At 55.7% G+C, this 12,953-nt stretch overlaps 5 protein-coding genes across 5 annotated transcripts; 3 read left to right on the forward strand and 2 right to left on the reverse strand.

Moving 5' to 3' along the window:
* Positions 1-1,173, forward strand: N657DRAFT_655305 (glycosyltransferase family 32 protein; the record flags this gene model as incomplete). The annotated part of the gene is made up of 2 exons (XM_062794590.1): positions 1-1,075; positions 1,133-1,173. The coding sequence occupies 2 exons, from the start codon at positions 1-3 to the stop codon at positions 1,171-1,173; spliced, it is 1,116 nt and encodes a 371-aa protein (XP_062649022.1).
* Positions 1,174-2,006: 833 nt separating this feature from the next.
* On the forward strand, positions 2,007-4,595 carry N657DRAFT_644096 (acetyl-CoA synthetase-like protein). Its single transcript, XM_062792691.1, has 4 exons — positions 2,007-2,302; positions 2,359-2,380; positions 2,442-3,116; positions 3,200-4,595. Exons 1-4 carry the CDS (start codon positions 2,141-2,143, stop codon positions 4,369-4,371), a joined length of 2,031 nt encoding a protein of 676 aa, XP_062649023.1. The 5' UTR covers positions 2,007-2,140; the 3' UTR covers positions 4,372-4,595.
* Positions 4,596-5,830: 1,235 nt separating this feature from the next.
* N657DRAFT_680002 (NAD(P)-binding protein) lies at positions 5,831-6,848 on the reverse strand (the record flags this gene model as incomplete). The annotated part of the gene is made up of 3 exons (XM_062796235.1): positions 5,831-6,042; positions 6,141-6,437; positions 6,575-6,848. 3 exons carry the CDS (start codon positions 6,846-6,848, stop codon positions 5,831-5,833), a joined length of 783 nt encoding a protein of 260 aa, XP_062649024.1.
* A 1,863-nt stretch (positions 6,849-8,711) lies between these two features.
* N657DRAFT_633125 (uncharacterized protein) lies at positions 8,712-10,393 on the forward strand (the record flags this gene model as incomplete). Its single annotated transcript, XM_062791191.1, has 3 exons — positions 8,712-8,885; positions 8,992-9,868; positions 9,924-10,393. The coding sequence occupies 3 exons, from the start codon at positions 8,712-8,714 to the stop codon at positions 10,391-10,393; spliced, it is 1,521 nt and encodes a 506-aa protein (XP_062649025.1).
* Positions 10,394-10,553: 160 nt separating this feature from the next.
* N657DRAFT_644101 (EPT/RTPC-like protein) lies at positions 10,554-12,456 on the reverse strand. Its single transcript, XM_062792692.1, has 2 exons — positions 11,829-12,456; positions 10,554-11,763 (listed from the first exon to the last, which is right to left on the reverse strand). The coding sequence occupies exons 1-2, from the start codon at positions 11,980-11,982 to the stop codon at positions 10,652-10,654; spliced, it is 1,266 nt and encodes a 421-aa protein (XP_062649026.1). The 5' UTR covers positions 11,983-12,456; the 3' UTR covers positions 10,554-10,651.
* Positions 12,457-12,953: the final 497 nt, after the last annotated feature.

Consider the following 12,953-nt stretch of genomic DNA (forward strand, 5'->3'; position numbering starts at 1 on the left):
ATGCTCAGCTTCCGCCGCGCCCTCGTGGCCGCGGCCTTCTTCATTAGCGTACTCTTCTTCGCCACAAGATCGACATCAGGAGCCGTCTCGTCGTTAGCCGTCCAGCCTCCAAAGGCACAGTCCGATTCCGACTCGAAACAAGGCTCAGTCACAACAGGCGCATCCAACAATGCGGTACACGCAGGAGGGCACCGCAATTGGCCATCACCGCAAGGACAGCAGACGATGCAGGACCCATCAAAGATGACGCTTTACGACAGGCTCGCGTACCAATTTCCCTACGACGTCGAGACCAAGTTCCCCGCATACATATGGCAGACCTGGAGGTGGACCCCCGCGCACGCCGAGTTCCAATTTCGCGAGCAGGAGGCGACGTGGACCGAGCAGCACCCAGGCTTCATCCACGAGGTCATCACGGACCAGGTCGCGGTGCACCTGATCCGCCTGCTCTACGCGTCGGTGCCCGAGGTGATTGAGGCGTACGCTGCGCTCCCGCTGGCCGTGCTCAAGGCCGACTTCTTCCGCTACCTGATCCTCCTGGCGAGGGGCGGCATCTACTCGGACATTGACACGTACGCCATCCGCAGCGCCCTGGATTGGATTCCGGAGGTGGTGCCGCGGAATACCGTCGGGCTGGTGATTGGCATCGAGGCCGACCCCGACCGGCCGGATTGGAAGGACTGGTACAGCAGGCGGGTCCAGTTCTGTCAGTGGACGATCCAAGCCAAGCCGGGGCACCCCGTCCTGCGGGAGGTGGTGACGCGGATTACTGAAGAGACGCTGAGGCGGAAGAAGGCTGGGTCGCTCAAGAACATTATCGACAAGAATGTCATTGAGTTCACAGGCCCCGCGCTTTGGACCGACGTCATCTTCGAGTACTTCAACGATCCGCGGTACTTTGACATGAGCCAGTCGGCCGGGCCGATTGACTGGCGGAACTTCACGGGAATGGAAAATCGCAGGCGGATCGGAGATGTGATTGTGTTGCCGATTACGAGTTTCTCGCCAGGGGTGCAGCAGATGGGCGCTAAGGACACCGACGACCCGATGGCGTTTGTGAAGCATGATTTCGAGGGTAAGATCTCTCCAATTTTGACTCTGTGCTTGACTGCTAACATGACTGGGTTCAAAGGAACGTGGAAGCCCGAAAGTGAGCGGCACATCGGCGAGTGATCCAGGCATTGATGCCCGCCACAAATGACTTCTCCTTTCCTCGAGTACATCCTTTTAACTTCTTCTTAATGGCACTTGTTACAACACCCAGCATGGCTCGGCGTTATTGTGGCGGTGGCGGCTTCCATTCGTACTAGACGGCTTCTCTGTGAGACCGCACAGCATGGGAGGATAGACAGTGTACAGAAAATCGGGGACAGGCAAAGGCAAGGCCTGCTGCATTCTATGCGATTGTACATACATGGACAGCTTCGGCAAATCTAGAATCTCTGTCATCAAGATGAGGATGCGCGGAGAGTACACGCGGTTGGGAACGGCTCATCAGGGGTATGGTCTCAGTTACGGAGTACCAGCGGTACCGTTCCGCCGAGGGGCTTCCCAAGTCTGTGGGGATTGGCTTGGTGGAGTGCCCTGGCGAGGAGACTGTGGCATTGACAGTCGGAGGACTGGACATTCATTTTCTTCCGTTTCTTTTAACGGGAGGCAGGCTCTGGAGTAGTGAATAAACATGAAAATGAGAGGGGTGGCGCAGACGATACAGGAGACGACGAGCCTGATGGTTAACCGTACCTCCGTAAGGCAGACCTCAAATAACCTCTATCCCTACCCCAAACTTGCAGCGCCTGCCAAGCGGTGCACTGCGGGGAGCCGAGGACCCCCGCATTTACTCCACCTGCCAAGGCGATGAGATCGAGGACCTTCCTGGTTTGGGTACCATTCAAGGATACGAAAAGCTGGGGCTTGCTGCTCATGGCTTGATCAACCGCCGGCCCCGCGGTGACCGAGACCGCTCTCTTGTCCCCTTCTCGCCGGTCTTCGTCTTAATATCTCGTTTTCGTCCATACCATGCCACCGTAACTGTTCGTCTAATTTGAGTTGTACGGTATCAGAAGAGCACTTTAGGAGGGTTGGCAAGGGACGGCAACTCGGGTCCTGCATCACGATGCGCCTTCAGAACCATGCCGCGATGGGAGGCCTGTTCTCGGCGAACCTACGAAGTAGGGTCCTGAACAAGGGGGCTCGGAACTGCAAAACGCCATGGCGACGCGACCAAGTCTCAAGCCCACGCGACGTGGCAGCGAGAGTGATCAGCACTCTGACACGGAGCATTTGCCAGGGGCCAGCAGAGGTGAGCGCACTCGACGCGCATTGGGAGGGAAGTACTGGCGTTGACAGGCACATCAGCCACCGCTGCTCCCGCATACTAGTACGTTGATGGATCTAAGACCTGGAAAGGGGAAACCCCTATGACTGACATTGCCGGCTAGTCCCGGAGCATTTCAGCACTGTTGTTTCGAGTTTCGGTGACCGACCAGCAGTTGTCTGCCGTACTCCAACAGCAAGCCCAGACGCGTTATCAACTCTGCCTGCCGATGGAATTCTCGCCGCCGTTGAGACGACGCTCAGTTACGAACAGCTCGACCTGGCGTCGAACGCCCTTGCTCATTCCCTGCGGTCCCTGGGCGTCAAGAAGGGAGACCGCGTCGCTGTGAGCCTGGGCAGTACGGCCGAGTTTGCGGTCCTCACCTACGCCATCTTCAAGCTCGGCGCTATCCTCGTCCCCTTGAACCCCGGTTTCAACGCCAATCAGATCACAGCCGCCCTCAACCACCTGGCTGTTGAGTTGCTCGTCATCGGGGCTGTTACTGATCTACCCTACAAGCCCTGCCGCGGGCGGAGCAACTTGCCTCTTCTCCAGTCCATGGTCCCAGATCTCGAGTCTGGACGCATTGAGGCGCCTGACATTCCGACGCTCAAAACTGTCGTGCTAGTCGATAACTCAGCGTCTCACCCGCTCAGCAGCTTCCCCCCTCTCGCCTCCCTCCGGTCTCTAACACCCTTTACCTCCCTTATCCCAGGCCTTGCCACAATCCGCCCTTCCTTCTCGGCCTACGCCGCCCGCCCCATAACCCCCGACTCTCCTCTTTCTGCTTCAGAAACGAGTGAGTACCAATCTATAGTGGTTATCCCCTGCGACCGCTGGCTGTGAGAAAGAAGAGTAGTCACTCTGACGTTGCTATGCTAGTAAATATCCAGTTTACATCAGGAACCACGTCTCACCCGAAAGCAGCCATGCTGACCCACACGGGCATTCTGAACAACGGCGCCCTGATCGCCCACCGAATGGGCCTGGACCCGTCCGACCTCATCGTGTGCCCGCCCCCGCTCTTCCACTGCTTCGGCTCCGTGCTCGGGTACATGGCGACCGCGACAACCGGCGCAGCCATCCTCTTCCCCTCGCCGGCCTTCGACCCCCTCGCCACGCTGCGCATGTGCGCGGCGCACAGGGCCACGGGCCTGTACGGCGTCGCCACCATGTTCGTCGCCATGTTCGAGCTGCTACACCACCGCGCCGACCTCCTCCCTGCCGAGCAGGTCGCCGCGTTCCCCACGCACTTGCGCAAGGGAATTGCGGCGGGGAGCTCGGTGCCCGAGTCGGTCATGCGGAAGCTTTATGCTACGTTTGGGTTGGAGGATCTGGTCATCTGCTACGGCATGACCGAGACCAGTCCCGTCAGCTGCATGACCTCGCCGGGAGATCCGTTTGAGAAGCGGACGCGGTCGGTCGGCCGGGTGATGCCGCATACCAAGGTCAAGATTGTGGATCCTGTGAATAGGAATCGGGTGGTCCCGATCGGGGAGAGGGGAGAACTTGCGACTGCCGGATACCTGGTCATGAAGGGATATTGGGGGGATGAGGAGAGGACTGAGGAGGTAAGGAAACTTGAGAGCGACGACGATGGGAACGAGGAGGTCTGGATGTATACCGGGGATGAAGCCAGCATGGATAAGGACGGGTATGTGGAGATCACTGGGAGGATCAAGGACCTGATCATCAGGGGCGGGGAGAACATCCACCCGCTAGAGATCGAAAACTGTCTGTTCCAGCATCCTCTGGTGGCCGAGGTTAGTGTGGTCGGCGTGCCGGACGAGAAATACGGTGAGAGCGTGGCAGCCTTTGTCATTGTGCACGAAGGGGTTGTGGCCGAGGGGGAGGAAGCGACGACGGGAGGTGGTGGTAAGGGAGACGTGTTGACGAGAGAAAGCGTCAGGCAATGGGTTCGGACGCATCTCTCCAGTCACCTGGTGCCGAAGCATGTGTGGTTCGTGAAAGAATACCCCAAGACCGCCAGTGGCAAGATCCAGAAGTTCAAGTTGAGGGACACGGCAAAGCAACTTGTTGGGGCCAGCCGGTAGGCATGGATTGGATACCGTTAGGGGCATAAAAAGCAGGCATCATATCATGACGGTTATGGAACCTTAGATGCGACCACCTTCCAAAATCTGGGAAAGGCGGAATGGAGATGGTGCATGGAAATGCGAATCAAGATACCGGTCAGCCATTATATCCAGATGACCGGTGCCTTCGGGAAAAGCCCAATAGAGCAGTTGAAGATGTTATTACTGCCGTTGACGATGCGTTAACTGTTAAGTATTTACCAGAGAGACGCGCTCTGCGAGATTCCTGATTTTGGCATGTGGGTGTGGCTAATCCAGACATAGATTGAGCAACGGGCAAACACCGGGCAGCATTCTCAGCCAGCCTTGGCCGCCATCACTACACCAAAACATCTCTGCGTTTGGCACGCAGGGAGAGACTCAATGTGCTGCAAGCTGGAGATCGGTGAAGAAGATGTCGGACTCGATGGAAGAAAAAAAGGCAAATATAATCCCTATCCTCACCCCCTTAACTCATCCTCCTCTCTCTCCTCACCACCAGCATTCACCACATCCTCAGATTCAAAGCAAGCTCAAAAAAAAAAACACCATAGTCCACTCACCAACCCTCCTGTCAAAGTGAAGTTCCTCTCCGTCCTCGCCCTGGCCGCCACCGCCATCGCCGCTGTCACCCTTAATGCCGACGCCAACAACATGGATGTCAACCAGCAGGCCCAGGGCGCCGCTCCCCAGGCTGGTCCCGACCACTATTCCCACCCGCCTCCTCACGAGCAGGAGTGCAAGCCGGGCAGCTACTGGTGTACCTGGGATTGCCAGGGCTGGCGTGTGTGCGACTATTCCGGACACTAGGTCGTAAGCGCCGAAAGTGAAAGAAAGAAAATTGTAAAAAAGGCCAGCGGGGATGGATGCTAACGGAGAATACCCTGAGAATCAGTTCGGAGGCTCCTAGTTACGACACGGTCTGCCGATATAACTGGTAGAGCCAGAGCCCGTACTGCCTGCCCCGCCCCCAGCACCACCACGACTACTAAGCGGCGGCGACTGGCCGTGGCAACCAGTTAAGAAGACAAGGAGACGAATAATGGGTAAAACCACTGGGGTTTTTCTTGGAATAGGAGAGGAACAAGAGGCTCTATTGTTCTGCTGGCTTGTGTTGGGCTCGGTGTCCTGGGCATGTCTTCCTTCATGACTCTCCTCCGCCCCTTTCACCAATGTATTAGTGTAGCTGCGGTGTCCTCTTCGGGAGCAGAGTTATTGAACTGGTGATCTGAGAGAGTCTCCTTTGGACTTGGTCCAGTGACGCCGGGCCCGTGTGAACGTGTCTAAACTGGAAGCAGGGATGGCATGGGCCACAGTATGAAGGGTATTTATTTATTGTACTGATCTGCTCCGGTTTCAGAAAGAGGGGGGATGCCGGCTCGTTTTCCATCCCCTGGGTGGCTGCCAAATGACGCTGTCCATGTAGCGCTTGGCCACGTTATGCCTCGGGCCAGTTCTTATTGAAGACAATGCATGAGCCGTTGGAACAGGAGCTGATGTCCTTGTCGGAAAGAAAGACGCAGTATTTGGCCACGGCTTCGATCGGGACCATTTTGGAGGCATCGGCGGGCGATTGCGAGGCTTGAATCTTTTGGAACATCTCCATGTGCATGCCCTGGGCAAGGGCATCCGTGATATTCGTGGCCATGCCTGGGACATCCATGTTAGCTTCATGTCATTCTTTTACACTTCAGGGTGTTGCTCCCAGGATAGCATGGTGGCCAGCGCAAGATCCGAAGTTGACGTACCTCCCAATGCCAAGCCGATGCAGTAGATGCCCTTGTCACCGTAAAAGCCAGCGGTGTTTTTTGTCAAGGCTGCGAGGCCGGCCTTCGACACTGTATAGGCGGCGCCGCTTTTGAAGCCCTGTATGCTGGCAGTTGAGCATATGTTGATAATGACGCCGCCAGTGGACTCCTGTTTCTCAAACTGGGCGATGGCCGCCTTGGTGGTGAAAAACGGCCCGTTCAGGTTGATGTCGAGAACGCGGTTCCACGTCTCCCTGGAGCAGGCACCCGCTGGCTCGAAGCGGTCCATCACGCCAGCTATGCAACAAGGTCAGCTTTATGATGCAATGCTCTGGGTCCTTTGAAGGGAGTTTTGGGGTCAATCCTCGGTGCTGGGGTTACAATGGACGCGCGAGACGGGAGCAAGGGGATGATAAAGGGGCGAGGCTGAATACCATTGTTGACAAGGATGTCAAGACGGCCGAACTTAGAGACGGCGTCGTCTACAAGCTTTTGTACGGCAGCCTCGTCCGTGACGTCGGTCTGTTGTGTGAGGAACTTGTCGGGGTAGGACTTGGCCCATTCCTCGTTGACCGAGGCAATCCGCTCGGGGTTGACGTCGCAAATCACGACATTGGCGCCGGCTGCGAGGAAAGCAGTAGCTATGGCCTTGCCGAGACCACCAGCAGCGCCCGTGACAATGACTGTCTTGCCCTGAGCGGAAGACATGATGGTTGAGGCTGCGGGATTGTCAGTCTTGAGCAACTCAGCGAGGGTGGTTCTGCTCCGACGGACCTGATATGAGTCAGTATAATACCCGTCGTCCTCAGCCCAGATCACAGTTGGGGAACTCAGTAGTCTTATAAGGTATTGATACAGCAACGAGCGTGTTCGTTGTTGCGGGGTTAGACCGGACCGACCTGAAGGCGGTCACCCATGGTTTCAACACTCGGGTCCCGAGGTCCACATGCATGAAACCCCTCCGGTGAACCCGGATTCGAATGCGAGTCGTTGAGCTACACTTCGAGATGGGGTCTAAAACATAAGTAGTACGAAAACGAAACCGAATGCGATTTCGAGCCGAGCTCAGACTGCGGGGGTTTTAGTGCAGATAGTTTCACCCAGTATCCGTGATCCCAAAGCAAAGCCCAGAACACGCTGCAGGCCCAACAATTTAAGAAGATTCCCTTACTTGGCAGGACAGCGTGATTCAAGGTTCCTCAACAGCGATGTGCGTCTGCATGGCGGGGGATGAACAATAGACATGGGGAGGGTAGTCCCACTGAACAACCTAACGTTCTGGTGAGCACAATCGATGCCACGGGAAGTACTATAACAGTTCAATACAAGGGCTTATATAGGCTGCTTTGGTGGTGGTAGCCCACGAATGGATATCCTGATGTTGGAACGATCGTCCTCGTGTGCTGCTGGTATTCGGGCTTCGGAGGAAAAAACCGCCGACCTCGGGAGGAACCTGGCTCCTCGAGGATATAACATGAAACTCACAAACACAACCTCCCACTCTAAGCCACCACAATGACCACAGAGAGCGACAAAATCAAATTAAGTAAATAAGCGTTTAAATTTACTAGGATATAGCAATCGATTGATATATCTTCAAGCATACTGTCAAAATTTGAAAGCAAGTAAGTTTTTCGACATCGTTTACTTTTTCCTGACTGTAGCCCCACTTTCCGGTGTTTGTTTAGTCTCAGTAAATCGAGCCTCCTGATTTCACCTCAACCCTGCTTCCTATTTTCACCAGTCTAGCCATTTCAATCTAGGGTTCCACATAGCCGCAACACCACGCGAATAACACCGCCATCGAACTGCCTTTACACTAAAATACAACTACGTATCGCGATACAACACACCTTTTTAAAGTATCACTGTTTCCGCCTCTTCAATGATTTTCAACCTCCCAAATAGCCCCTGTTGGGCCTAGATATTCTTCGACTCTCCGGCGCACGTCGAGTGGGCGCCGAAGGGTGGAGCACTCGGCTTCGTAGTGGGTCGCGGCACGGAGATGGGGGCCGGCACGGAGGTGAGTTCCAGCACGGAGTGGGGCTCCCGAAACGCCTACACACAATTGTCCGAAAAGCTCAACTACCAGTACACATACATTTCTAAAGCGATTCGCTGGTTCTTTGGTTTACAATAGTTGATGACGTTGATGCAATGGAATTGAGTCCTTGGAAATACGAGGGCGATGAGGATGTTTGGTGGTAAGCTGGGTGGGCTCCCTAGGTAGACTAAGCAGTTAAACCGGTGAAAATTGAAAGCAGAGGTAGTTAACGTTAGTTGAATTAGGACGCTCGCAGTACACTTGAATATGTCTTCGAGGAGAGCCTGGGAATTCGCACACTAACTGGTTTAGGAAAAGTGGCAACGCGAGCTACCCTTGTCCAAGCCAAGTGACGTCTGGACGACATCTGAGATGGAAATTTCGAGCCAACTTAATTCCAACAACCGCGACCACTGCATCGACCCAATTGAGCGTCGCGTCACCCGATCGTCAGCGACTTGCATGAGGATGAGGCAGTGGGGTTTTTGACTTAGAGACTTCTCCGCATATCAATAGTTTCCAGCATAATGGCGTCCCTCACATCCTCCTCAAAGGTGCAGCTAGCAGCAACCGCCATCGTGTCAGCCACTCTGGCAGCGGGCGCCGTCCTCAGCTATCAGCGCCTGCAACAAGGCGACCGCGTGTCTCGACTAAAGCAGTCCATCCCCCAGCCCAGCGACGGCGAGCCTGGTCTCCAATCGGTACCTCTCGTCTTCCCGCCCCCCCCCCAACATCCCTCCTTCTCCTCTTCGCCGTCCCTATCCATTGGCTCCCCCGACCAACCACTAACCCACCATCACTATGCAGGTAACCCGCGTCGGCCCCCTTCCGAAACCCGACAAAGAAGACGAGCACAACCAAGCGCTGGCCCACCGCGCACAGAACGGCGACTTTGACGACGAGCTGATCCTCGAGCAGCTGGCGCGCAACCGCGTCTTCCTGGGCGACGACGGCCTGCGCAAGCTGCGCTCGTCCTTTGTCGTCGTCGTCGGTTGCGGCGGCGTCGGCTCGCACGCCTGCGCTGCCCTCGCGCGCTCGGGCGTCTCCCGCATCCGGCTGATCGACTTCGACCAGGTCACGCTCAGTAGCCTGAACCGGCACGCCGTGGCCACCCTGGCCGACGTTGGCTTGCCCAAGGTGCAGTGCCTGCAGCGAAGGCTGGTGGCGGTGACGCCGTGGGTGCGGTTTGACCTGCGGCTGCAGAAGTTTGATGGGAGTGCTGCCGGGGTCTTGTTGGACGGTTGGGAAGGGGATGAGGCACAGCGGCCGGACTATGTGATTGATGCCATTGACAATATCGACAGCAAGGTCGAGCTGCTCAAGTATTGCCATGACCAGGGGTTGCCGGTGATTTCGGCCATGGGTGCAGGGACGAAGAGCGATCCGACGAGGGTCATGGTGGGGGATATCGGGGCGAGTTTCGAGGACGGGCTCTCGAGGGCGACGAGGCGGCGGTTGAAGCTGCTGGGTGTCAGTAGCGGGATCCCCGTCGTGTACTCGACCGAGAAGATGGGCGAGGGCAAGGCGGCGCTGCTGCCGCTGGCCGAGGAGGAGTTCCAGAAGGGATCGGTGGGCGACCTGGGTGTGTTGCCCGATTTCCGAGTCCGGATCCTGCCGGTGTTAGGCACTATGCCCGCTGTTTTTGGATACACCGTGGCAAACCACGTTATCCTGAAGATTACAGGTGAGTCAGGCGATGCGCAGAGATTATATGTAGTATCTCTGCTAAAAGCGGCCAGGTTACCCTATGGAGTACCAGCCCGCCAAGGCCCGTGATAAGATGTACGAGGCTATTTTGGCGTATGTCCAAGCTAGCGAGGAGAAGATCGTTCGCATGATCGAAGGCGGCCGGACGGATGTGTGCATCGGTCTCAAGGTCCCTATTACCCCAGCCGACATCGCCTTTCTTGTGGAAGAGGCCTTCAGGGGCAGAAGTGCTATAACCGGTATTCCGACGAAGCTCATGCTGATCCGGTGGAAGAAGCCTCAGGAAACCACCCTGGTTCGTATTGGGGAAGGCGATGCCGAGCAAAAGTCATCCAACCTCAGGCTGCGCGATCTTGTTTGCCTGACCAAAGAGGAGGCTGTGAGGCACCAGAAGGAGTATCTTCATGGAGCCAAGAGCCTCGAAGATCTCTACAGCCGTGAGGTCATTGAACTGGTCGAATCTCGCCAAAAGGAGGCCGAGGCGTACGAAAAGTATAGATGAAATGATGAGGAGCTTAAAGGTGAAGGCATGCAGCGGTGGGGTACATGGTCTCTTACATGCACAGTGAGTCTTCATTTATTGCAGTGGGTGATTTGCTGATCTGTCTTTGCTGCTGCCATCATTACTCTCCCCTAGGGTATCAGAACTAACGCTCGTAAAGGCCCGGAAGCCACGAAGGCCCTCCTGTGCCGACCGGAAAGAAGCCCGGTCAGGCCTGTCAAAGAAGGCAGCACCAATGCTGCCACGTAGCACCCGTCATCATCGCTTCTTCCCCAGTTGCATGCCAATGCCCTCGCAAATTAACCCCTTATTGTACCACGCAACATTTGGTAGGAGTTCGGCCGTCACCCACCGCGCTGTTGTGGTGTGCGTGCTGCCATCGCCAAAAGGCTTGTCCGTCTTCTCCTTGCGCAGTCTCTTGTCGTCAATCTCCAGGTTCGCCATCGTTTGCTCAAGGCTGTCCTTAGCCTCACCCCGAGGGAACGACGTCCGGCCTTCGGCCAGCACCTGGAAGATGACCAGCTGGTCCTGCAAAAACTCGTCGACGACGCCGCCTGTTGAGACCTCCTCGTACAGCTCCTTCGCTATCTTTCGTGAGATGGTTGCGCACAGTGAACTCGCGGTCTGCGCGGCACCCTTGCCCTTAGCTTTCTTCGGCATCGACGAGAGGACGTCCCGGCCCCAGCGCACCATCCCTGCTTTGGCGACGAGCAAGACGTATATCCTCGAGTCGGCACCGCTGTCCTCGATGGTATTGAAGTTGGGCTCGATATCAGGGAACAGTGCTCCCAAGTCCGCGACGAGCGCTTCGGTCATAGCCTCGTGCATCTCGGTTGGGACGATCATCGAGATATTGATCTCCTCGATATCCTCCATGACCGGCATCGGCCCGTCGCCGTTGTACACGATGCTGTCCTTCTCCTTGAGCTTGAGTGTCTCGCCTGGCTTCAGAGGCTTGAATCTGAACTCAACCTTGCCCCGCTGTTGCTTGCCCAGGCTCCAACCCCGGGAGAGCAGCTTTCTCTCGACAGTGATCCCGAAAGCGTCCTGCAGGGTCGGAAGGAGCACCTGGTCGAGGTACTCGAAGGATAGGGAGTACGAGACATTGGTGCCGCCTGAAATCTCGAGGGTTATTGGCTCGCCCTTGTCGTTGCCCGCGAACAGCAGAAAAGGAAACACAGCCTGGAAGATGAGGAGGGTTGACGCTGCTGGTGAATCCGCTGTGATCTTGATGTTGCGGTTGTTGAGGTCGGAAGGCCGGAGTTTCGGGTGAAACTCTAATGTGTGGCTGCCGATGAACAACCCAGAGACATCGGCATCAGTGGCCGTGGCGAGGTACTCGATGGCCGTTACATGTTGCGATTTAAGGCCTTTTTCTGCTGTTAGCATGCGACCTAGGTAGGATTGTCGTGAGTGACGCGGAATAATGACGTACCACCGCCTCTCGGCCCTTCACGATTGCCCCGCACATTCGTTATGCGAATGGGTTGCGTTGCGACAGCTGCGAGGGCGCAGGCGATGCGCACAAGCTGCCCGCCGCCCTCACCCGTCCGACCGTCGAGCTCAATGAGATGGGTTTTGTCCTTCATTGAGGATACTTCTGTTGCCTGCGCATATAGGGGATTGAATGTGATCTTAATATGAAGCGGCTCCTCTATACCCCGGTTGGTTCAGGGTTGAAGGTCAGCAATGTTGGGTGGATGATTTTGATCGATGGTAGGACTTGGAAGTGAAGAGACCTGTGCCTCAAATCTGGCGCTAGCGTGAAGCCAAATGGAGAATTTTCCGGCTTTGCTTGTGTGGGACGGGTAGGGCAAGCGTGGACGTGAAAAACAGTGAGCTGAAGAGGTAGGGAAACGAGGCTCAACCTCACGACGCGGGAAGTGAGGATGGAATGCAGAGTTGCAACCCTGAACCCTCCCAGCAGTCATCCGAGGACGAGCGACCTTGTATCGATACAACGTGAGCTGACTTCAGGCGAACTTCCAAGCACTCAGTTTCCAGCCGCTCCAGAAAACAAGCACCATCTATTGATACAGCCACCTGATTGTTTGCCTGACCTGGGAAGGGGCTAATGGCCTCACTTATTTATAATGGCACCTGGATGGTGCTAAGCCTCTAGTAAGGCATGTATGTACGGATTAGCCGGCAGGTTTCTTAGTGGGGTTGTGTACGGAGTTCCAGTGCCTGTGTCGGCAGAATTGATCCTTCAATAAGGTACGGATCCGTATGTAGAGTACATATGTACAGTACGTATGCACATACAACCTAAGGTACGGCAGGTCACTCAGAAGATGAGTTTGACACCCGTGGAATTGACACTCGCGCCCTCTTGGTCATTGGCTGTGCTTCCACATTGCTGTTTATTCGATCATGGAACTTCTCGCCACGGGACATCTCGCATCTGCATGTTAACGCTTTTTATACACGGCCAAACGTGATAATCCGGTGATGCTAGCGCACAATCGCGCTGCGCGAGGTTGATGCGACGAACTCTACCAGTTTGATTAAAGTCATCTATGCTCTTATTCTCCTTTTCATGATCCATCAACCGTCCCGA

This window comes from Parathielavia appendiculata, assembly GCF_033297405.1.
Source record: "Parathielavia appendiculata strain CBS 731.68 unplaced genomic scaffold N657scaffold_4, whole genome shotgun sequence".
NCBI lineage: Eukaryota > Fungi > Ascomycota > Sordariomycetes > Sordariales > Chaetomiaceae > Parathielavia > Parathielavia appendiculata.